At 36.8% G+C, this 25,271-nt stretch overlaps 1 protein-coding gene across 10 annotated transcripts in view; it reads left to right on the top strand.

Moving 5' to 3' along the window:
* ZMYM2 (zinc finger MYM-type containing 2) overlaps positions 1 to 25,271 on the top strand; it is a 92,545-nt gene that overhangs the window by 37,816 nt on the left and 29,458 nt on the right. For 9 of the 10 annotated variants that reach the window (XM_068395613.1, XM_068395611.1, XM_068395612.1 and 6 more), the window contains 4 exons: positions 10,367 to 10,517; positions 11,318 to 11,433; positions 17,703 to 17,819; positions 18,431 to 18,581. In XM_068395613.1, the coding sequence (XP_068251714.1) occupies positions 10,367 to 10,517; positions 11,318 to 11,433; positions 17,703 to 17,819; positions 18,431 to 18,581 (535 nt within the window). The remainder of the gene's footprint in view (positions 1 to 10,366; positions 10,518 to 11,317; positions 11,434 to 17,702; positions 17,820 to 18,430; positions 18,582 to 25,271) is intronic. The other variant, XM_068395617.1, reaches the window with a different exon arrangement.

The raw sequence follows: 25,271 nt of genomic DNA, 5'->3' as shown, positions 1-25,271 counted from the left end.
TATGGAAGAGTTGCTATTACATACTGAAATAAACTTAATGGAGTCAATAATATAGGCAAAGTTTATGTATCACTTGATTACAGTGTTGTGTTGTACAACTGATTATTGTGTGTCCCATAACAGTTCTAGCAAATGTTTTCTTAGTTGTAAAATACATAGGTCTTAATGATATGAGCTTTGTATTAAGCAGTTTATATTGTGAATGTCATAGACCTATCAATATGCTATACATTTGTAGTAGTAATAAATGGAAACTGATTCTTACTACTTGTACCAATCTATATACTTCATCCCTATTTTTTTTAATAAATATTACACTGATTTGAACAATTAATTTTCAATAACTTATCATGGACATTTTTTTTTCCTGGAGTGAAAAAATTAAAATCGTGTGTAATAAAAATTACTGTAGCTCTTGCAGTGGCCACATTCGGAGTGCAAATAATCCATCGGCTACAAACAGTTTCTTTCCTCTGCTTTAGACTGTTGGTGGGAGTAAGAAACAGTGTTATTCCTGGGATGGGGAGAAGATTTTTTCTGAAGTGTCGAAGTCACCTTTCAAGGTGATAGATGCACTTAGCTTTCTACATACCAGTTTAAGAACCTGCTTTAAAACTGAGACACAGATGATCTTGAATATCACATCCTGTGGTTTGCTTGTCTGAGAGGTAATGGCTGTTCTTTCTTACCTAAAACTGAAGTAATTACAGAGCTTAGGTTTCTTTCATATTAAAAAAGATATGAAAAAATAAATAGATTAATAAATTGTGTAAGAATTAAAAAAATTAAATAGACATAGCCTAACTAATGATCCCTGTGGTTATATGCAAGAGCATGTTAATTTTCTGATAACACAACAGCCATTCATGAAGACAGCTAAGTGCAAGTCAAGCCTTTTTAAAAAAGAGAAAACAACAATAAAATCCTTCTTCCAAAAATAAAATCACGGTGACAATTTAGATAAAATGTCAAAACAAACCCCTTATTTGAAGTGGTTATGTTTTTAAACCTGAAGAAGACTACTACTACTAGATTGTAAATTGTTTACCTGTTGCATTGAGGTTTAAACTCTTCACGCATGGTGAGGCAAGAGGGACTTAAAGAATGACGCTAAACAAAACAAACGCTAGAAGAGAATGAAATCATATCTGACGAGGAGGTGGCTAAATTGTCTGTGTAATTGTGCAAATGGTGAAATTCTTTAGTAGGCATTTCATATAATTAAAATGAGAACTTAACAATTTGGAAAATTACTTTAGTGATTCATTTAAAAATTACTATCTATGCAACAAATTGAAACAGACCCCAAATATGCCTGCCATGAAGATACATTAACCAAAAGCATATATGTTGTTTCATGTTTCTGTTTCTGATACTGTTGCATGTTTTCTGTTTTTAAAAAATTAGTCGACTTCCTTTTCAAGGCAGTTGCAGTGTTGTTTGTGTCCTGGTTTGCTGGATTTGGGTACAGGCTCGACAACCTTGGTCTAAGGAACAGGTGAATTCTGTGACTTGGCTTGTGCAACCAACCATACCTTTTAATTTTCATCTGTTCAACTGAGATAAATCTGAGTCTGTGTCTACTTTTTAAAACAGTCTTTTAACTGCTTTGCTTACTGGTGTGATCAGTTCACAGTGCTCTTGATTCTGCCATGAAAGCATTTAATGCTTTACTAGTTTAAAATGTTCCTTTTTTTTGCTTTGTTTCCTTAACTAAAATTCTTCTTGTTAGAATATGACCTGGGATTCACTTGCTTTAGGTGCTTCTTAAAAGTGATGGTCTTCATGTGCTGTCAGAAAGGGAGGAAGGAGCTCTAGCTATTTCTTCATAGGCTTCTCAGTAGCTTTGGAATGAAGGGAGTACCAGGTGAATGCAAGACAAATTAGTATTTTCCTAGTTGGAGAGGATGCTTGCAGTGTCTCTTCATGTAGTGAAAATTTTCCTTCAGTACTGAATAAAAGTGCATTGGATTGACTTCCTTGATTAGATGAAGACTTGCTACTGAACATACTTCAAGACTAACCGGACTATGCCATCCCTTCAAGCTATTAACTTACAAGCGATAGAAAAAACCCAGCCTAGGCAGTTGTGCTCCCTTGTTTCAAATTCTGCTCCTTGCCAAACGACTGCTTTTGTGAAACTCTTAAAACTCATTTCATCTGCTTTATCTGTGTGCAAGGGTTTAGGAGCTTTCACTGTATACAATAATATGCATGTTAGTTCTGCAACTTATGATTCATTGCTTGTGTAGAGTTAGTATTTAGTCTCACAAAATGTATTGTTATCTACTGGTTAAATCTCACTGAATGCTATGCTAAATGTCTTGTCACGTAGTACTTCAGTGGAAGCATCTAGGGTTTTCAGCTTTGTCTTGCCCCACGCAGTGTCTGTTCTTTTTCTGTGCTTCTGTACTACTAAGACAGGACTACAAAATCTGCTGCTTCTTGCCGTTGTTACTGCTTTGTAAACTCTTGTTTCCAAGTGTATGTTTCAAGAGTAAATATCATTGACAAACCAGTAAGTGTGAGAGTTGAACAGCCCCTTTACACTGAAATATTAGAAATACTGACTTTTCAATATATATATTTTTTTTTTAATTTCTGGTCACTTTTAAAGAGAAGTTCTGTGGCTTCAGCCAGTTCAAACTGTGGTTTAATAGTGGAGTCTCTTCCTCATATGGTAAACCACTTCTACCTCACTTCAGGTAATACTTAGTTTGGTATTAAGTTATCTCTGATAATACTGACGTTTGATACTATGTACACTTCTACAAATGGAGATAGCTGGATGCTTTTTACCCTGTCTACCATGGCTAAATGACAGAAATCTTTACCAACCAAGAAATAATCAATTGATTATTTCCTTCCTGCTTAGTGGTGTGGGGTTTTTTTTCAGGCCTCTTGGTATTTATGCCTCCAGTTTCTTGTGTCTCTGATGCAAATCAAATCTTCCTAGAAACTAATCTGTTCTATGTTTTCTTCTACCTTTTATTGACTTCTGTTTCTGGAACCATTTATTTTGCCATTTCTGCTTCAAATGTCTGTCTTCAGCTGTAGAATGTGCTGCTTTTCAATAAAAACTGTATAATCAGCTTCCTTAGGCACCTGAATATCATTCATAATAAGTGTTCAGGATGTTACTTTGTCGATAGTTCAGAAGATAAAGTGAGATCGGTACATTAGAGATGTTAAAACAGCTTTGTATTTCTGAAGAAAAGTACTTATGGCAGTCAAAATTGTGAGGTGTGATCTGTATGGGAGAACAGGAAATTCTTAGGAAGAGGAAGCGAGGAGGCGATGTGGCTAGGTGTCTCAGTTAGGATGGATACAACTACATCTGTTCACTGCTCTACCTGGAATAATTGGACAGGATTGAGGGGAAGAGGGAGAAAAGGCAAAACAGAAACAGCTGAAACATACAGTTCATGTAGAAGTAACTTGCTTTTTGAGGCAGGCGAAGAAGGGATTTTCAGCTCTGCTTTTCTTGAAGGCAAGTGTCTTGAGAGCAGGAACAAAACTGGCAAAAAGAGGGAGCACTGGCAGTTGGAGATGCCAAAGAGAAGTTACTGGCCAAGTTATTGCTGTGGCTGTTTGCAGAGTTCAGCTGATGGAACGTAAACACAAATTACTTTGTGTTCAAGGGCCACAAAAGCAGTTATTCAGCGTTTGCTCTTTAGACTTGGGCAAATGCTTCTGAGGTATTCATCTTAATATCTTTTTTTGGAGCAGGGAAGAGTTTACAGTTGTTATTCTTGGGGGAGAGATGATTTGGGTGCAGTATTTCAAAAGACTGAATAAATAATACGGTTTCTTCTTTCTTTGCTGTTACAGATTCTGCTGACATCTGGTTCTTTTCTTAGACCTGCGTGTTGCTTCTGGATCCATCCGGACCATCCTTCTTTCAAATAAATCTGAAGTAGTTTAGCTGCTGTTTTCTTGATTGCCTTACTAATGGATCTCTGTTATCACAGAATTCCATGTAGTGAATATCTCTGCTTTTCTACTTACAGAAAATTTCTGTCTTCTTTCTCCTTTACCTTTCTTTTGAACACAGGTTGTCTGTGTTTCTATCCCAGAATATTCTTTTCTAGAAGCTTTCGTGGTATGTAGCTTATTTCTGATCCGAAACTGTTACTCTGTAGAGCTACCAGAGAGAAGTTTGCCTGGATTGAGAAGTATGTACCAGTCAGTTTTACCATGGACCGTATGAGTTTAACGGCAAAGCATTTCCTTCAACTGGAAACAAATCTTTGGGCTGTTACATAGTGTTGTAGCAATCAGATGGTATTCTGGTGTTCTTGATCGACTGGCCGTTGCATGGGAGAAGTTGTAGCAAGAATGCTTTCTTACACTGCAGGCATGTTCTTCATCCTGCTCTCTGTCCTTCTGAAAGCACATGAAGCAGACCATACTGCTTTTTTTCAGTCAAGAATAAAAGTCTGTAGCACAGGTGCCTAGATGCAAGGCATTAATAGCTTTATTGAAATACTCTAGCAGCCAGAAAGTTCAAGAACAGAGACTTTCATTAGCTTCGGTTGCAAACAGAAGTGAGGCTTACGTGTAAAATACCGTGAGATTACAGTATTGGTCTGTTTATTTTGGGGCTTGATCTTCTTAGTAGGATGTTTGCAAGAAGGGCTCTAGGCTTCAGCTTTCATGATCCTTTCAGTAAGATGTAAAGGAAGACAAGATTCCTTCTAAAATAACTGTTGCTAATAATGGCAAGAATAAAAATTCCTCAGAAACCCTCAAAGCGAATTTTCTCTTATTTCGAGGAATTTTTATTTCTATTGCAACAATACTTGTATTTCTGGAATATATCCCATTCATCTGTTTCATCTAGCATCTTGATAGCCACTTTTGTAGTTGCCAGTTTGAGTTCAACACTGTCCTAGTGGACAGAATGAAGATTTGAAATGTATATAGATCTAGTAACTCATAAGAATTTTTGAATCGCATGAAGTGTTTTATAATATGTCTTTTCTCAGTTATCTATCATGAGATGCCTGTCACGAAGCAGACCTGATTTCTACGATTAAGTCTCTAATAGGGTATACAAACAAGTCATGAAAGAATGAATTAGTTTAGAATCAAATATAATAAGAACGGAAGAATATTCAGACTTCTGCATTTACGTTAGACTTTATGCTTTGGAAGAGGTCAAATATGCAATGGGATCTAGCTAGAATTAGGTCACCTCAATGCAGAATCTAAGTGGAGTAGTGAGGGAGAGGTGTAGTCAGACTACTTTGCATCAAGCTTCCCCTCAGAGGGCACTGGGACAGTATTCTCTAGAAATTTTGCCTCTGGCTTAACTTGATTTCTTTTTGTACTTAGTAATCTAATAGATACAATTTTCTCTACTAATTTGATAGCAGTGTTTTTACTTAAAATTTTCCGTACAATTGCAGTCCTTAAACTTGCATATATTTTTGTAGGACACTGTAGATTTGAATTTGCTAGAAGCGTATGGAAGGAAAATGCTTGATACTTTCTCTTGTGGATTGGTTCTGAGTTAATTCCATCTTTGAAGGGAACTTGAAACTGAGACTAGTTTGAATGTGCAGGTTTTTGCCTATAATCACTTCTGCCTACCATTGAAGTATCATGGGGAGTGCAAGATGAAGCCACTACTTCATCTGGAATGGAAGATAAGAAAGCAGATTTGGAGAAAAAGACTTGGGTGTCTTGGTGGACAACAAGTTGAACGGGAGTTAGCAGTGTGCCCTTGCAGCAAAGATGACCAACTGTGTCCTGGATTGTATCACAGAATGCTTGAGTTTGGAAGGAGAATGCTTGAGTTTGGAAGGGACCTCTGGAGGTCATCTTGTCCACCTTCCTGCTCAAGCAGGGTCACCTGGAGCAGGTCATCCAGGACCATATCCACTTGAGTTTTGAATGGGATGGAGACTCCACAGCCTCTCTGGGCAACCTATTGGTGTATTAGTAAGAGTGTAGCCAGCAGGTCAAGAGAATGATTTCCGTGCCCTGCCTCCCCATGCTTCTGAGACTGCACCGGGAGCACTGTCTGGTTTTGGATTCCACAGGACAAAAGGCATTGACATACTGATGCAAGTTCAGTGGAGAGCTACCAAGATGTTTAGAGAGCTGGTGCACATGACATAGGAGGACAGACAAACCTTAGTTTGTTCAACCTTGAGAAGGCTAAAGGGGGATCAGACAAAGTTGGACTCTCCTAAGAAGTGCACAGTGGAAGGACAAGAGGCAACAGACACAACTTTAAAACAAGGGGAAATTTGATTTAGATAGAAGGAAAAACTTCTTTTCTGTGAGGGTGGTGAAATCCCCCAGAGAGATTTTGGAATGCTGATCCTCAGAGATGCTTGGATTTGACTGGTCAAGATCTTGAGCAACCAGTCCTGGACCTGCTTTGAGCAGGAGGTTGCACTTAACCTCTGGAGGTCCCCTCCAATCTATATGGTTCTGTGATTCTATACTTCTGAAACAAAGAATGAAGCAGTGATGTTTGAAATAAAGAGTTGGGAAGTTTTGTATTTTTTTTTTGTTCCCTCTTTACAGAGTCAGTAATGAAGATTTTCGTACTCTTTGTTCTGTTTTTCTCTCTACCAGTGAAGTTCTTTTTTGTCTCCTCACCATGAAATACCAACAACAGTGACAGCTTTACATTTTTCTTAATTTCTTTTTTGAACATCCACTTTTCCTTGAGGATGGTTAAAATACTCAATTTAAAAGAAAAATATTCTGTAGAAAGAAGATAAGAACAACTGTTCTGGTTCAGATCAGGGATAGAAACTCCTGCAGTGTGTACGTAAGTGGGCATGCAAGGAAGAGTAAGAACAGGGCAGGTGCTTAGAATATTTTCCCCTGAGCATTCTCTTAGCTTCTGACTCTGTAGAGGTCAGGGGAACTCTTGAACTTCATGCAATGTTCTCGTATGCTATTTTTAGTGAATCTCTTTAATAAGTGCTTGTCCTGTCTCCTTGTGAACACATATAAGCAGTAAGAAGTTCTGCTGCCCTGCTGTTCTGTGAAGAGCTGCCTCCTGTTGATTGTCTTGAAACTACTTCTGTTGATATTCATGTGATTTCTCATCGTTGTTAATATTAGAAAAGACAATGAACAGTTGATCCACAGTGCCCCACATTATACCATTTTTGGTTCTGTCATGATCTTAAGTTATCTTCTTCCTAGGCCAAAAATCCTTACCTCATAAGAATGCTCTTCAACCTGATATATAGCTGTAGTTCTCCTTAGTTTTAGTGACTATTCTATTTATTTATTCCAGCTAGACGGGTGCTTCTAGGGAAAGGATTCTCAGATGTTAATTTTTCTACAGAATGAAATTAATACTGTAGATTCTTAGAGATGAAAGATAACATGTTGTGATGAATGTGAGAGCAGAAATGTAAGCTACCTGAGAACCTTGGGACGAGAGAGTCTCATCTGGAAATTTAACACTTAAGAACAAGAGAAAATTCTTGGTTTGCATACGACTATCTAAAAACATGGCATAGTACAGTACGAGGTTCTCTGTTGATGTTGTCAATGGAGGAAGACTTTGTGTTAGACTATTAAAAAAAATGTTTGAAACACCTCCTATAATACTGATTGATGAATACTTTCAGATATGCTTTAATTTTTTTTTATAGTGTTGTACTCCTTGGTTTTTGAATGGTTTTAATATTTAAACTTTGGGGAGTGCTGGCAAGAGTAATAAAAATGCAGGAAAAATGTTCAACTTGAAGGAGATGATGATTAAGAAGTTTTGGGAGCAATAAATTTGAAGAGGTTTTGGGCCTTTTAATTTTTATTTTCTTCACCAGGTCCTTTCTCCTTCATTTGTGTAAAAACATGCTTAAACTTCTAATAATGCAGAAATGCTCAAAGACTCTTTTTAGTTGCTGTGACAAGAATAAAGTCAGAGCTTTGCTGTTATGCTTTTGTTCCGATCCGCAGAATCTTCTGCAGCCTTGATACATTTTTTTTTTTTTTTTTTTTTTTGGAAATTCGTGTTCTTTGTAGTCTTGATAATTTAGATCTAGGTTTTCTAGGTTATTACTAGATATTTATAAAGATTCTTCTTGTTGCTTCTAAGTCTGAAAGATCTAAGGTGAAATCAGTAAACAACTCCAGTATTATAAGGACGTTTGAAATTCAGAAGTGATGGATGTGCTGCTGCACTGTACTTTGTGTGCCTGATCCTTTCTTGGCGTCAGTTAAATAATGAGGTGTTCAAGATGCTGGTTAGCAAAAGCTATTTCTGCTTTCAAGGGATTTTTGTTGAAACAGGTAGTCTTGTTGACACAGTGAATCTTTTGTGATTATGCTGTGATCAGCTTACTATAACTTAATATAACCTATATTTTCATCTTGCTGTATCTTGAAGTCATCATGGCCTCAGTTTGATTTTTTTTTTTTTCCTTTTTCTTTTGGATCTAGAACTTGTGGAAGCTTCCCTTACCTGTGCACTGTTTTCCGATTATACTCCTGAATGCTCTTTGTTAGGCTGTTTGTCAGCATATTTGTGTCAGTGCTTCTAGATGTACATTTTGGTTTGTTCTAGCGATACCAAGGCTATTTGCACATGCAGATTTTTTGATGGTTGTCTCTTAAGCCTGTTGCAAAAAGTCCTTTGTAAATTGTGATCTCCTGTATTCTCACTGGTAATATAACTTCAAGTGTTCTTGATGCCCTGCTTTGGTCTGTTAGCCTGTCAGAGGAGGTGAATGTGTATTGGCAGAATAGCTTCAAGTCATAGAGCAGTATAATTGCTGTGGTTTAGTCTTGGTACTTAGTGTGAATTTTGTCAATATTGTGGCTGATTAGAAGGATTATTAGGTGCTGGGTAAAATTTTTAAAGGCAAACAGAAAAAAAATGAAGTAAGATGGGAAGGAAGGATCCTGGAGTTGTATGAAGTACCCTCCTCCTAGGTAGGAGCTTGATACCTTGACACATACTCTTTTTTGGAGGCAGTCCACAGGAAAGGTTTCACGAGAGCAGCAGGTGGAAATTGTGAAGTTGTGCGGTATTTTGAAATTTCACTGGTCTCTGCAAGGTGCTACATCCAGTTTACGGCAGAGGCATGTGTATTTGTATGTTTTCATGTACATGTTTTTAATATAGGGAAGATGATACAAGTGATAAAACCATAAGTTTATTCTCTGTATCTAAGACTGGATTTAGCTAGTTCTCAAATGTAGGTAGTTAAAGACAGGAAGAGCAAAGATACCCACCGAAGCTTCTGTTACTCTGAACAAAGTGAAGCACCTATGAAACATGCTTTGCCTTTCCTCCCCCTTTCAGTCCTTGAGCAGAGGGAAAGAGGGGAGAGGTAGTGCCAAAATCATTCCTCAGCAGAAGGGAAGAAATCTTAAGTGCCCAAGTGTCAATAGGGTATTTTCTAATGCTCAATAAGGAGACTGTGTCTAATAGGAGACTCAGTGCTGTTCAAATGAGGAATTCTCTGTGATCACTGTCAAAACCATAATACTATTTCTATGGGCAGGAAGGGTGTCTAGACATTTTTTTCTGAAACTTGCTTTATGGTGCTTGAGTTATTTGCCTAATGCTGAAGTATGTAGTACATGTAGCAGATCAGAACTATTGATTTTGTGTGTTGATTGTCATTAGTATTTGTTTGGTGTGACTTTTCAGTGCTTTTTATAGAACTGCTGTGTTGAGAGATGTCAAAATTGAATCTGTTATGAGGTTCATGGAGTCACAGTTCCTTATTGGATCCAATGAGGAGCGTAGGAACTCTGCAGTGTGTTTCTCCTGCCTGGAGGACTGGAATTAGGAGAGAGTTGAGAAGTTAGAGGTTCTCCCAACAGTGTGCTGTTACCAAGAAACTGCTACGCCTGACTCGTACTTGATAATACTAAGGATGTTACCATTTGCAGTGTACAGTTTTTTTTCAAAGTTTAGCACCATTATTTATCTTTGCTGTGCCAGAGTCCTGTTTCTTTTACAACCATTGTCCCATCAACAAGGAAAGAGGAACAGAGCTGTTTCAAACTCTCCAGCTCAGCACAACTTGCTGTATACTCTTACCACAGTTCACAGTTTGCACATGGTGGGGTCTGGGATTTTTTTGTTTGTTTGTTTAGTTGGGGTTTTTTGAGGGGTGTGTGTTTGGTTTTTGTCTGTACGCAGAAGTTTAGTTTTAGCCAGCTTCCCCCCAGGAGTAAGAGACCCAAGCATAGCACCGAATGCTCTTGAGAGGATGGTCATTAGAGTTAGTTACTATAGGAAGGTTCTGATGGGGGAGCAAATTGCAGAAGTAAGTAAATAAGTTTTTCCCTGTGTTTGTTATACCATAATTTAAAACCAAAAGCCAAACATAGTTTTAACTAATGCATTGTTTTGCTTTGTTTTATGTTTTAGAAATATGGCAAATTAACATCTTGTACTGGCTGCAGAGCTCAGTGCAGGTTTTTTGACATGACTCAGTGCATAGGACCTAATGGATATATGGAGCCATACTGCTCAACTGCATGCATGAACACAAACAAATCAAAATATGCAAAATCACAAAGTAAGTGAAAAGGATGATGGATTTTCATCACTGATAAGAGTAGGCTTTTTTTTTTTGAGTTTGAACACTGGGGGTGGGTTGTTTTGTTTTAGAATTAATCTATACAGGTGTGACTTTATAGGTTTTTAAACTTTTTTTTTTTACAAAAAAAGAAAAAAAAAAAGAAAAATATCATCTTATATTCAACACTAGTAAATGAACCCATGAGGGGTCGTTTTCCCCACTGGCCTTTTTGCTTGATGTTGGAAACAGTTTTCAACTGTCTTAAGGCTTCCTGGGAAAAAAAATATTCAAATGTAATGTGCTCTGATGTGTCACAGAATGATAATGCAGTTTGTGTGCATGTGAATTAATATTCTCTTGTCTGTGATCCAACCCCACCCCGTTTTATCTCCTCAAGCGACAATTGGAGGAGGATGGAGGTAGTTATAATGTATATGGATATTCTCTAGGTAAAATTTTTAATCTAGGTGAAAGGAACTGGTAAATAACTCAAAATGTGCAAAAGATGCAAAGCAGGCATAGATCTCAATTCAGCAAACTCAAAGTTGAAAATGCTTTAGTGAATTTTATAGAAGGTCATGCAATTTCATATTTAATGCTGATCTTTAATGGAAGAATTGAGCAGAACCTCTGCAGTTTCTTTTGTTTTTTTTTGACTTGTAGAAGCTGACTGGAAAACAGACAAATCTTAGCTTTTACATGGAAATGGTGCAAAGAGCTGACCTGTAATCCAGTATTTTTTTTTTTGCGCTACTATTTTGTGTTTATTTTGTTTGTAAACTACGTTTTTCTTTTAGGTATGGGAATTATTTGCCACTTTTGTAAACGAAACTCTTTACCTCAATATCAAGCCACAATGCCTGATGGAAAACTGTACAACTTTTGCAGTTCCAGTTGTGTAGCTAAATTTCAGGTTAGCTGTTGTGTTAAATCTTTTCCTCCCTAAATATTTGTGTGTTTGTGTTGAGTATTTGCATATTAAACTAACTTGCTTGTATATACATGTTTATGAGTTATAATTAACATAGCAGATGCTTCTGGCTCATAACAATTTTCTTTGATCAAAGTACTATTTCATAATGATAACACTAGCTGCTATCTTAAACTTATAAAATCAGATAATAACAACCCATTTCTCCTTGATACCCTAAGAAAATGCAAAGCACTATCACTACTCATTTTTACCACCCCAGCCTCTTTATGGAGATGAGCCTTGCTGTTTTGCATTGAAGATCAACAAGTTTAATCTCTTTTATACTAAATACAGTAACAAAATTCTCATGTTGAATATTGTACTAACAAAGGTGTGTCATGGGGAATAGTGACTGTCTCTGAAATAAAAGGTTAGAACCTAAGCCATTAGAATGTTTATGGATGAAACTAGCAGTTTAATGTCCAGAAACTGGAGTGTTGCAAGCCTAATGATAAGCACACTGGAAGAGGCTGCTATGCTTGCTGAAAATGTCATATTTTTAATATGACTTAAGGTTAAAGCATATGTAAAATATGTTGTAGTGATTAATCTCTAGCTGATCAAAAAACATTTTTAAAGAATGTTTCAATTTTTGCATGTAAAAACAGTTTTCCCAGATGTGCACTGTATAATAGATAATTGCCTTCTCATATGTTGTTGAACAGTTACACCCCTATGAGGTTTTCCCACTTCTCATTAAACTTTGCTGTCTTCTGTCAACTGGAAAGCAAATCAATCTCTTAATTGTTTCCTTAATATACCCTGGATAGGACCTCCGTCATGTAGCCCTGTTCTGTGCTTCCATCCTAACCAATTTAGTAGATGTCTGTCAGTGGAACTGATTAACAAAATAGGTGCAGATTGTTAGTATGTAATGACAAATCTGTAATAGTTCTTGCAAACTCATTTGGCATCTATTTTATTCTACATGGTTTTACAATTGATTGCAGCCCCAAGAGCTCTCAGAACAAAACCTTTCTGCTATTTGAGTGAGAAAAATAAAATCCTTCTTGGATTTGCAGATAAGTCAGCATCAAGCAACTTTATTGAATATAACTGCCAGATTGGTTGATGCTGGTTGTGGGTTTCTGATATTCCTGAGACCTTGCTGGTTTTTCTGTTGCATTTCCAGTGCTACATGTAGATCTGTCTCTTTAAAGTTGTAGTGGAGTTTAATTAGAGCAGCCATACAGTTTGTGAGTTGTCAGTAAAGACCAGGAATGGGTAGGTGGTCACTTGCTTACAGTTATTTTGCTCAAATATCTCTGACGGATTCTAGCTTTTGATAGTTTTTATATATTCACTGTCTAGAAGAATAAAATGTGTTCACCACTACATAAGAGTTGATTGTATGAGAATGGCTTCTTTGTTCCGTTCATTTAGTATTTAGATAGAAAGGATAGTATATCAAAATGTGAGCATTGGACTGTAAGTGTTCCCTTGAGGCTTTTTTATATCGTAAGTGACACATAAGGGATTGAACCTAAACTGAGAAAATGGTTTAATCTGTTTGGTCAATTGCAATGCTTTCTGCAATGATCTTTTGAAAAAATGGCTAATTTACTGTGGTGCTCTATATTTTTCACTGTTTACTAATGCAGATAACTCTTGTTTTAATTTTCTGGCATTATATTTATCCCTTTTTCTTACTTTGCCTGTTCTTCCTATACATTTTTCTTTGTCGGGGGTTACCCTTCTCAGAACAGAGTAACTGCTGTTTCACATCTGTGTCTCCCTTCTGCAAAAATTTTAGTCCTTTTGGTTTACAAATGGATTGCAATATTTAAATTCCCAATTTGTTCACAGTACTATAGGCTTGATTGTCATTTTATCTTAAGAATAACATTTTTGTTTCTAGCTAACTGTTGTTTTAATGTATTAAAATATTTGAAAGATTCAGTTGAGCTGCTTGTTGTGCAACTTATGTCCATATCTATGTTCTCCTTTGTGCAGACAGTTTGCAAGTGCATTCATCCTTCTAAGAAAGAGGGTAAAAGAGGGAGGATAGCCTGCTTGATGTGATTTTTATTTGGTAGTTGGTGGTAGAGTAGTGTGACTGTATCTTGTCTTCTTTCACGCTCTGTCTTGGAGGATGTTATTGCAGAATTAAGGACAGAACTGTTCAAAGTTGTATTGTTTTAAGCTAGTTTTGCTATTGGTACCTTTACTGGGTCAGTTGAAGATCTTGCTCTGAACTTGTCTTTTAAAGAAAAATAAAGTGCTAATTTATTTATTGTGAACATGGAGGCTGTAGTACAAGTGTCTTTCCAAAGTTAGTAATTGTGTAAGTGACTTAAAGTACAAGCTATCTTGCAAAACATGAGTCTATGCAAAATTTTCAGAAAATTTGTGCTAAACATTTGATTTTTTTTTTCAATTTATGGATGTATCTGGAGAGTTGTAGGACCAGTATGTTTAAGAATTAGAAGTACACTGTTTTTTGGCAGGTTACTCACTCTTGTCATTCACTAATGTTGTCTTCTCTTTCACCATCATTGTGGTGTCTGTAAGTGTTTTTTGTTATATACCTTGCATCTCTTTCTCGCACACATACATATATCTAAAAAAAGGAGTGTGTTGCAGTGGGAAGCGTGGAGGAAGCTTGGCATGCTTGTCACACAAATACTTTGCCAAATTTGATCATAATAAAAATACTTGAGGCTTCCATGCTGAGGCTGAAGGTCTGTGTGTGCATGAGTGTAAGGGGAGTATTTGGTTCCTTGCCTGTTTAAATTAGTGCCCTTGATTCTGCTTGTGGAACTGTCCTAGTGGGTGACCATATGTAAAAGATTCCTCGTACGTATTTGCTTCTCTTGTTCGTTAAGAACGACTTGATTCTTTCAAAGTTATTTTTTTCTCAACTAGGAAAAAACTGACCACAGTCCAGCTGCCTGGTAGCCCTTCCCCTCACTACAAGAAAGACATCGAGGTGCTGGAGTGAGTCCGAAGAAGGGCAACGAAGCTGGTGAAGGGTCTGGAGAACAAGTCTTATGAAGAGTGGCTGAGGGAACTGGGGTTGTTTAGCCTGGAGAAAAGGAGGCTGAGGGGAAACTTTATCGCTCTCTACATTTACATGAAAGGAGGTTGTAGCAAGGAAGGTATTAGTCTCTTCTCCCAGGTAACAAGCAAGAGGACGAGAGGAAACGGCCTCAGGTTGTGCCAAGGAAAGTTTAGGTGGGATATCAGGAAAAATTTCTTCGCCAAAAGTGTCATCAAACATTGGAAGAGGCTGCCCAGGGAAGTGGTTGAGTCACTGTCCCTGGAAGTATTTAAAAGATGAGTATATGTGGTGCTTAGGGACATGGTTTAGTGGTGGACTTGGCAAGTGTTAGGTTAACTGTTGGACTTGATGATCTTAAAGGTCCTTTCCAACCAAAACAATTCTATGATGTACAGAAATGTTTCCACAGTTTGATTTTGTGTTGCTGTGGGCAAGGATAACCCCTCTATTGCTTATGCCATGGTGCAGGAGCAGGCTAGAAGCTGTGCTACTACGCTGATCTGCTGAGAAGAGTCCTAGGTTGTGTCTGCCTACTGTTCATTAGTAATTTGCAGCTTAGAGCAGTTTGAGGTTGTTGCATTGAAGGCTGAAAAGGGCTTTACAATGATTTTTCGCTTTGCTTGGCACTTCCCATGCGCTTGTTCAGGACAGGCTCAAGAAAAGTCAGATTAAACATAACTATTTTTTGATTGAATTTAAGATATTCAAAAGAGCACATATATATATAGGATTTAAAAGATATATTTAATAAAGCACAACATTGATAAAACCTTGCTGTTCTGGGTGACCTGTGAAAGACTTTAATGAATTTATGAACTTTTTGCTGCTTTATTCTTTGTGTGTAATAATGCTCCCAAATAATTCCTGAAGATATTCTCTATTCTGAGCTTCTTGTAAGTTAGAGGCAAAGCAAGATAATGAGAGTACTATGTGCATGTCATCTTGACTCATTGAAGCACTATACAGAAGCAGTCTTTAATTCTAAGCAGAAACTTTAAGGAGACATACAAAATCATGTTGTGATTAATTGTTGGTTTTACAACCATGTTCTGTCTGGTTTAGAGCTTTCAGTAATATGAATTCAGTTCTGTACTGATTTCTGTGGGAAAATATTTAGTTGACCTTAGGAAAACGTTGGATTTGTTTTAGAAGTAGTAATGCTTAATTCAGATTTTTTTTATCTACAGGTAGATGTAAATACTCTTTAAAACAAGTTTTAATTTTAAACAGTCTCAAACTCCGTTGTTCTCACATCTCTAGCTTTTGTTATTGTTCAATTACCAGCCCCCGGACTATGTAGGGCCTGAATTTCTACCACAACAAACAGTTGGGAAAAGAAATAAAAGAAGCTAACAGTGCCATACATCAGAAAACAACAAAAAAACGTTCTGCTTTTACCTTGTAGCCCTCACAATAGGGTGTTCTGTTCCCATATTTAAAGGTATTTTCAGACATCAGAAACCACAGTTGCTTTTCATTTGATGAGCACTTAATGTATTTCATCTTCATTTCTCCCTCTGTCTTCAGTGTTTCTGTACAGGTTGTCACATCTACTAGTTCTTTAACACTTCCTTCATTCTTGAACTGGGAGTGATGGATATACTTTCTTCTTGATTTCTTTTTGTTTTCAACCAGAACTTCTAGGACTTTCACTATGTTTATGTAACCCATATGGCAGCACGTGTTGAGCATGGTGTTTGCTTTGTGAGGAGACCTGCAAATGCAGAAAATGTACGGATTGGACCTTGAACTTAAAACGCCTTTGTGGCTCCCATGTTAGTACAAGCCTTCAGCTACCTATTTAGAGCAGCCAAAGCCTAGCAAACCTCTCTCAACCACAGGGACATTTGCTGGATATAGTGGGAGGGACATGACAGTACTGTATGTGGGCATCAGACTGTGTTAAAGTTGTTATGGGACAATGGACCATTGGGATAAAGGTGGCACCTTTTCTGCAGTATGTGGCATTTCATTCTCAGGTCCTGTCCGTGATTGGGAAATATGCATGACTACTTAATGCCTGCAAACTCCTGATACAGAATTAGTGCATCTGCATAAAATGATACTGATATTAGCTAGCACTTAGCAGTACCGGTCTGCTTATGTGAGGGCTTATATCAGTAATCAGCCTCATTACAATTATTTTTTATAGGTTTTTTTTGGTGTAGGTGAACCCTTAGTAACATGACAGTCCAAAGCAAAGTATCCTGTAACAGAAATGTTTTATGTTTTCACTGTTTTGAGTTGGAGAGGTAGTAACAAATCTGTCTGAGGAGAACTTGCCATCTTTAAATATATTTGTCTTGTTGGAAACAGTGTGGGAAAGTTTGTTGAGAAGATGGATGTAAGAAATTTGTGCTCTGGATTCTTCAAGTGACTGTGATCACTACTGGTTCAAATTTTGTCTCGAACATTGCATGCATAATACTCCAATAGTTGTTGCTTGATCTAGGGAACGTGTAAAAGGCTATGTTCTGTAGGCGTTAAGACCTACTGGAAGACTACAGATGCTGTAAAATTGAATTCTCTATCTACTGATGGTCTCAGAAATACATTAAGTGAATTATTTAGTTACAAAACTAAATTCTCATACCTACACATGCAATCTGTAGTATTTTTCTCAATCTGAAACCCCTTAATTGCTTAGGGGCGAGCTAGTGTTCTCTTAATCTGAATAGATGCAGTGTTTCTCACTGAAGGCCTTTTACTTTAGTGTTTGTATTTTCAAGTGGTATGCTTCATTAAGGGGTTGATAATCTGCCTTGGTGAGGTTTGGATTTGAAAATACTTGTTTGTAGGTTTTTGTCTGAACTTCTGTGACCAAAATAAGACAAGCTGTGAAATGTATGTATCTGAAAATAAGTATTTTGTGATTAACAGGTGTTCAGTTTTGGGAGACTGTTTTTTTTGGCATTTATACATTACTTTTGAGTAACAGGCATTAGAAAGGTGTACGGTAAGGTAAAAGAAATGCAAACCTAAGGTAATTACGCTGGAAGCAAGAGTAAAGATTCAATATTGGAAAACCTAAGATGACAAGGAAAGAGGAATTAAAGGAAAAGACTAACCTGCTGTGCTTTTGCCAGAAATGTTCCTGTGTTTATTTTTAAACTGTCGAATTCTCAAATACTATAGGCTTAATTAAAAAAAAACATTTTAAAAGTAACTTTCTTTTTTGGTGATGTGCATATATATTTATGTTTTTCAGACTCTCAGTGTGCAGTCTTCAACAAATGGTCAGTTTGTCTCTCCCAGTGATATTCAGTTGAAATGTAGTTATTGCAAAAGTTCTTTTTGTTCAAAGCCAGAAGTACTGGAATGGGAGGTAAGGGGATTTTTGGTGTTATTTTTAGAATGATGAAGTGTTTAGAACCTGTAACTCCAATACAGTTTTTCTAGGTAGCTATTTTATAAGGTATTGAAGCTTAAAAAATTAAGTTAATAAAATCTACCTGGTTCTATAGAATATCATTTAACTTTAGTATGGATAAAAGCAGAAGTCTTTGTTCATAAATAACAAATAAAAAAGCATCTGTGGAATTTAAAGAAAAATTTAATTTCTCACATCAGCTGCAAGTTTGAAATCTGCTTTCATCCTCAGTTATTGCATTACTGTAGATGTGATAGACCATTGTTACACTTCTCTATGAACTGAGAGAAGTATGTGAGGAGGATATGCTAAGATTGATAGGCATGTTTTCTGTTTATCATTTTCATATGAAATTATGAGTATTTGTAGCACTCGCTGTCAGCTTGAGTGAGAGTTGTTAATTTTTAGCATTAGAAGTCATACCCTAATTGTGTGTTTGTACTTCTGTTTACTTTGCATATTAAAGTTGTGTCTTAATGGCAAACTATTATTTAAAGTTGCACTCTCCAGATCTTAAGATTTTATCCATTAACCCTATTCGTGATGCTTTGCAACTTTGCATTTAGAACAAAGTGTATCAGTTCTGCAGCAGAGCGTGTTCTGATGATTATAAGAAACTGCACTGCATAGTTACATACTGTGAATACTGTCAAGAGGAGAAAACACTGCATGAGACGGTGAATTTCTCTGGCATCAAAAGACCATTTTGTAGTGAAGGTATGTATGTATGTGTTTTTTTTCTAAGGCATTGATCATTGTAGTTTTACTGCAGTTGACTTACTATGTTAATATTTAATGTTAAAATTTAAGGTAACAACTCATTCTGTTGTACCTGAGGCTGAAACAGAAGTTTCTTCATTATTATTAATGAAGTGCGTGTACCTGTTATTATTAGTGCATGTACCTGTTAATTTATCTGAGCCGCTTTTATGGTCTTTTGTTGAGTTTTTCACTACTTACTCCAGGTTAAGGAAGAGTGAGCAACACTATTTGAGAGTGTATGTGTGTATAAATACATACACATACGCACAAAAACTATATACATGAATTCTTTTTTTGAAATTTATGCAGCAGAGCCTATACCAACACTAACTGCATTGAGGAATACCAAGCTTTCTCTTTGATTAGTATTTTCAAAATTTAATACGACAGTGGAAATTCTTTCTACGTTGGCTTAGGGTAGTTAGTCAAGTAATAACTTGAATGATGCCTGTTGATGTATGTTAGTTACTGTCATAATTTTCCTTTCAAAAAGAAAACAAAATAAAAATGAGGTATGTGGGCATAGGATTCTTTTAAGTTGCATTAAAATATTGATTGTTTTAATAGAAACAGCACGATACAGTCTTAACAAGAACCTGTCCTTTCCACTTCTGGGATACTGGTATTTAATCCTCGTCTTAGAAGTTTGACTACCAGTTTGGATGACTTATCTCTGGAGGATATAGTGAATATTTTTGTCTTTAGTTATAGTAATAACACTTTCACTATCATTTGGTAAGCCTTGCTGAAGATTCTCTGCTTTCAAGTAGATTAAACAGCAGGTGTGCCAATGTACTTGTAACAGGATCCTGTTAATCTGGAGAGGGGTGGAGTGCGGGGCTGGAGGGCAGCCTTCCCTCCGTGCTGTTCCCTTATAGCTCTGGACTCTGCAATCTTTTTCCGATGAGTGGAGTGTGGTGGCTCAGGTTTCTTTGCCATCATTACTTTATTTTTGTGTTCTGGACTGCAAAGTGACAGCTGGAGAGGAAAAAAGGACAAAGCAAGGTCCAGTTTTACAGTGTATCATTGCAGTGCTCAATAACATCTAGCTCGAAATTGTTTCTGTGAATAAACAATTCCACAGAATATGTTCAAAGACAAGAGCAAACTGGTTTTGGCCTGGAAATTACAGTATATGCTGGTATTAATGTGAGTTCTTACTACTCCCTCATTTTAAAGCCTGGTGGCTGTCACAACGAAATCAGTAAGATTCATAATGCAAGCTATGCCATATTACTGCTTCCGTAGATGTATTTCTGTATGAGGAGGCTTGAAATAAGTGAGGACTTGTATTTTCTATTGGAAAATTTGAGAAAAGAAAGAAATAGAAACACTCTCTTCTGCATGAATACAGTTACTAAACGGGGGGAGTCCATTGGCAGATGTCTTAGTGTGGGTCCTGAGATTGCATGTGTTGGGCTGCCATCATAAGAGCAAAAATGATCTTTATGAGGATGAATATGCCAAATGTTACTGTTAAAACAAAGTTTATTGGCTTACTGTGATAATCTGAACCACTGAGTAATAGAGAGAAGGTAGTCAAAAGCACCATCGAGTAGAAAGTAACTTGAATAAATACGGCACACATCTGCTAGCTATAGCTTAGGTCTAATTTGTGATGCATAGGAAGAAAGCTGTTCGTGTTACCCGATGAAAATAAATTGCTGACCTGGACAGAAGCTCTGCAGAAACAACACAGGCCCTGTATTTTAAAGGAAAACCAATGATTGTCATTGATTGCTGCAGAAATAGTGGAATCCAAGAGTTAACAGTGTTTACATCTGACGTGGGGAGGAGAGGGTCAGGTCTTTAGATGGACTGAGTGGAGGTCAGCAAATAGAAGTTCCATCATGAGAGGCGATAGATTTCCCCGTTTTCCAGGTACCCAAACACCACCAGTTTTGCATTGATGTCATAGCCTTTTTCCAGAAGTATGTTCAACTGTTTGTAAAGTAGAAAAACTAGTAGATGAACCAAATAAACTTGTTGCATATGGAGGCCATGCTGGTTTTGATATTGCAAAGTGTTCAAGAAACTTCACCAACATAGGTTATTTTGCTGAGCATGCAATTATTCTTCACCAGAAGACAATGTATTACAATTTGAGAAGAAATAACCTAAGGTGCTCAGTCACAAAAGTTATTGGCATTTTTGGAAGAAATTGAACTCTCAGGGGAAAATACTGGAAAATTTCAGGTGTATATTTATAAAAGAAGGCTCCTAGATAAAATCAACAGAAGTTAAACAGGTATTGAAATTTCTGCAAGAGTGCTTATTTGTTCATCTTCAAGCAAACTGCTGGGAAAGCATACATAAGATCAACCACAAATACCCCTTGACTGCTTATGCCTGCCTAGCCGGAGTACTAAGATGTCGTCATTTCTCTGCTCATGTTCTTCATACTGGAGGTTTTTTTACACGTGTACATATGTATATATTCACACTCAAACCCTGGCACCCACATTAAAGTCTCTGGGATCAATATTTCTGTGCAGTTTCATTCCAACTCTGTTTCTTTATATGTTTCTCTTGAGATACTTGAAAATATGTGCAGTGACCAGGCGAAACTTCCATGGCAGTAAGGGGTAATTAGAACTTGACCTATCATTTGTGCTGAAGATGGTTATTAATTCTTTTGTGGAGTACAGTTTGCTTTTTCTGTTTCTGTCCAAAACTTGGATGCTATGTGGAGGATGAACAACCTGAATGGACTAGTTGAAAGAGTTTAATCTAGTCCCCTGGTGCTGAGGGTTTGGAAATTAAACCATCCTGGTCTTTTGCCACTAGAATGCCTCATTTCAAAATACCAGTACCTAAATTAAATAAGATGTGTATTTGATGTTCTTGCTTTAGCATATACAAGTTGCTTGTGGATTTTTTTATGTATGTGTAGTTGCATGAGTGACAACTGAGGATAGGCTGTGCAAGTTTTTAATCCTGAGGAAATCTTCAAGTTACTGAGTTTTGGGGTTTTTTAATATATATCCTTTCTGAGGTTCCAGGACAACAAATCAGTCTTTGGCAATCCAGCAATGGAACTATTTTATGATTATAAACTTTTACTTATAGACTTATTTTGCATTTAATTAATCTTTTCAATAGAACTAAGTGTTATGATTTATATAACACAGGCTTTGTAATAATTTTATAACGTGAAATTTAATAACACTGATTCATATCCAGTAGCCTGCTTCTTGGAAGGAGAAGGTCAGTAAGCTGTGGAGTAACTCCATTATCTGATGCTTGAGAGTTTCTTTCAAATGATAATACAGATAAAGGACAGCTATGACACTAGCAACTGTACTATCATCTTGATAGTATGCTAATAAGCTGCTGGGAATTATGGATTCTCAGTGTAAAGAATTCTCATGTTTCATCTAAGTAGAGATAACCCCTTTTGAAATACTGTAGAGCTGACGAGGAAAAAAGAAATTTAGGAAATTAAGTGATTTCAGAACTGAGTATGTCTAGGCAAGATGTAAGTTTAGTTGAAGCATTGAGGATTTTAGAGTGGCATTTTTCCAACCACTGTTGCACAGTGGTTTGTTCAGTAAAGTATACTATTAAATGTTTAGTTGATTAATGTTTAGATTTATATGAAAACAATACAGATATTGGGAATAGCCTGAACATGAGTGTTAAACTTTATACAAGTGCTTACATATGAACGTTTCACAACTGATTAAGATATTACCTGAAATTTATAGCAATTTCTGTTGTTACTAGAAACATTAACAAACTGGCTTCAAAACAGATGTTTGATATGAAGTGTTGCTAAGTCTTGGTTATGGTTGCTGGGCTTCTCTGGTAGGTGGAGAACTGCACTGAGGAAAGATTGGTACCGTGGCCCTGCCACACCAAGCTGCTCCGTTCCCCTGGGCGAAGGGTGTTGCCATCAAGCCTGCTCGAACCTTTTCGTTCCCGATGCTTGGTTTCATTATTGTTAAACGTGAGAGCTACAGAAGCTGTGTAAACATAGCTTTTTTTATAGTTTATGTTAGCAACTGTCTCTTTAGAGTCACTGGTACACCTTTAAAAATAAAATGTACAGAATTTCAGCTAGCTTACAGAAATTTTTGAAGACAGTAGTAAAGCACCCATTTTTATGAAAAATTTTGTGGCATAATTACAACTTCCCAACTGCATGCTACTTTGCAGTAGGACCTCATAAAGCTATCAAGGATTGGTAAGTAGTATAGAATGTAGTTATAGGAAAAAAAATTGATGTTTAGTATATGTAAAATTTCCTATCACATAGCTTGTAACAGAACATTTTTATTATGCAAAATAGTTATCGGGTTTGTGCTTCACAGGACTGTTATCTCCCTCTTTGCAGCTCTCTCAGTGGCCTACCATGTTAAAATAACTTGTGCTTGCTATGGTGCCTTTTCAGCTTTAGCCTACCATGTTTGACAGTTTTGTTTTGCTTCTGACCACTTCCTTTGGCAGTGACCCTCTAAGATAAATTCTAACCTGAAATATCAGCTTCCTTGTGGCTTTCTTTTGAAGGTTTATTTGGTTAGGAGTTGAAATATCCTGGCAAAAAGGGACAAATGAAAAGCAAAACATGTCTTAAATACTGTACAATGTATGATCCATAAAAATGCCCTTTCACAATTGCAAGAGTCATGTTGTTTCTGAGGGAAGGTATTCCTTTCCCACAAATCACGTTAGTAGAAAAATAGAAGTCAACTTTAGAGGGATTTTGAAGTGCTTGAATTATTCTGGGAGAATACAATCTGCTTTGACTGTAATGGATGAAAGTTACGATGGGATGTCCCTGTCATGAGTTTGAGCCACGGCGGTTTTCATTAGAGAACTCTTGATTGGCACAGTGCAGTTGTTCGGGCCACGTCGTCTTATTTAGTAGTCTGGTATTAAATCTTTGAGCTGCAGATGACTATTCCAAACAAATTTTGTTACTGTAAAAGCTCAAAGATACTTTTCTGCTGCTAAAAATGAGTTAAGGTAAAAAAGACAGCATATTCGAATCAGAAAAATTCCTTACAATATACTTAACAGTCTCCCTCGCTGCAGAAGCACCAAGTGAAGGCTCTTGGCTATGCTGAAGGAAAGCACAGATCCGCGTCTTCCAGACAAATGCACACGGAGGAGCTGGAGGGTTGGTTCTTGTGGTGTTCCATAAGTGGGAGAGGCTGGTTGTGGAGGTGTAGTTTCCAGTTAGTACATGTTGGATGTATATCTTCTGGAATGACTTGAAAATTTTAACTTGTTAAGCTGGACTTTGATACCTCTGGCAGCATTCTTGTAGTTGAAAAGGTCGAAAGAGAGAACTATGCTGAGGAAGAGATTATGTTTATCTTCTCTCTGTCTATATTATGTTTATCTTCTCTCTGTCTATAGAGAGAGAACATTCATGCTGTTAAAGTAACGTCATTTAATTTTTAATTTGAGTACAGGTTGTGCTGAATCTTGAGATTTTTAGTTCATTGAGAGCTAATTTCTAACATGGTAAAGAATATAAAGTGAAACCCTGTGCATTGTTCGACTACAGTGGTCCTTGTCAAGTTGGCATTCGATGTTAATTCCACTGTTGGGTCTTCAAAGAGGTTTGAGACAGTTCTTTAAGTGAAGACAGCATTGGCTGTTGCAGATAAGGGGTGATGACAATTTAAGGTGCTGAGATTATGACCACAATAAGGCGAAAGCTTATAAAGATGCTTCTTATTAACCTGAAAGAATAATCAACTTGAAAATATTTAAGAACAAGTAGAAATGGAGTAACTGGATGGGAGTAGGGGGGAGGAGAAAGGAAGGAGCTAGAGGAGCTAGTATATATACAAAATATCTCTGTTCCATGAGTCACAGAGATGTGGGATATATTTGACTGCAGAATGAAAAATTTCTTAACGGTAACTTTTTTTAATGTAACAGCAGTATCTTCTTCAATTTTACTCCCTATAGTTTAGCAGCTCAGAAGAATGTCAACTTTGTCCGTTCCTTTTTGTAGACTATTTAGCCAGGTGCACATAGCTTACCTGATTGGTAGTAGAGTACTTCTACTAATCTGTAGTCTTGAAAGGTTGATGCAGTATTGAATGGCTCTTCTAAGGCACAGCTGAAGAGGAGAACATATTGTGGTGCTGAGCTATCTCTGGAATTGTGAGGAAGTGGAAAGAATCTGATGCCCCGAGATACAGCCAGCAGGAAGAAATACTGCCAAGAAATTTTCAGTGCTTTAATGGGTACTTTTAACTAATAGCTTGCACACACTGCTATCTTCAGGATTATTATTTCCTTCAGAGCAGTGTATTTGATATCTGAATTAGCTGAACTGTAAGGATGATTGCTTGATTTGGGACTTTCCATCTGCACTGCTTGTTTTTTGTGTTAGTAATTTTCTTTATTCTGTTATTAAAGAATCAGATATATAACTAAAAAAACATTTTTTTAAAAACTCATTTATTACCTAGAGTGTCTTATTTGTATGATAGTCTATAACTGTCTTGTTTTGACATTGCTAGCAAATTTAATTTGTTAGCAAAGCTTGTAGCATTGCAAGTTAAAACTTGTTTTTGGAAGATGCTGTCTGCTGCAGCTTTCACTTGCATTCCTGTGCTTTTAGTGATTTTAAAATAGTATCTCAGTTTCACACATATTAAATTCTACCCTAATAGAGAACAG

Source organism: Nyctibius grandis, chromosome 2 (assembly GCF_013368605.1).
Source record: "Nyctibius grandis isolate bNycGra1 chromosome 2, bNycGra1.pri, whole genome shotgun sequence".
Classification (NCBI taxonomy): Eukaryota; Metazoa; Chordata; class Aves; order Nyctibiiformes; family Nyctibiidae; genus Nyctibius; species Nyctibius grandis.
Note: the sequence above shows the minus strand (reverse complement) of the source record. Positions and strands in the feature narration are given on the sequence as shown.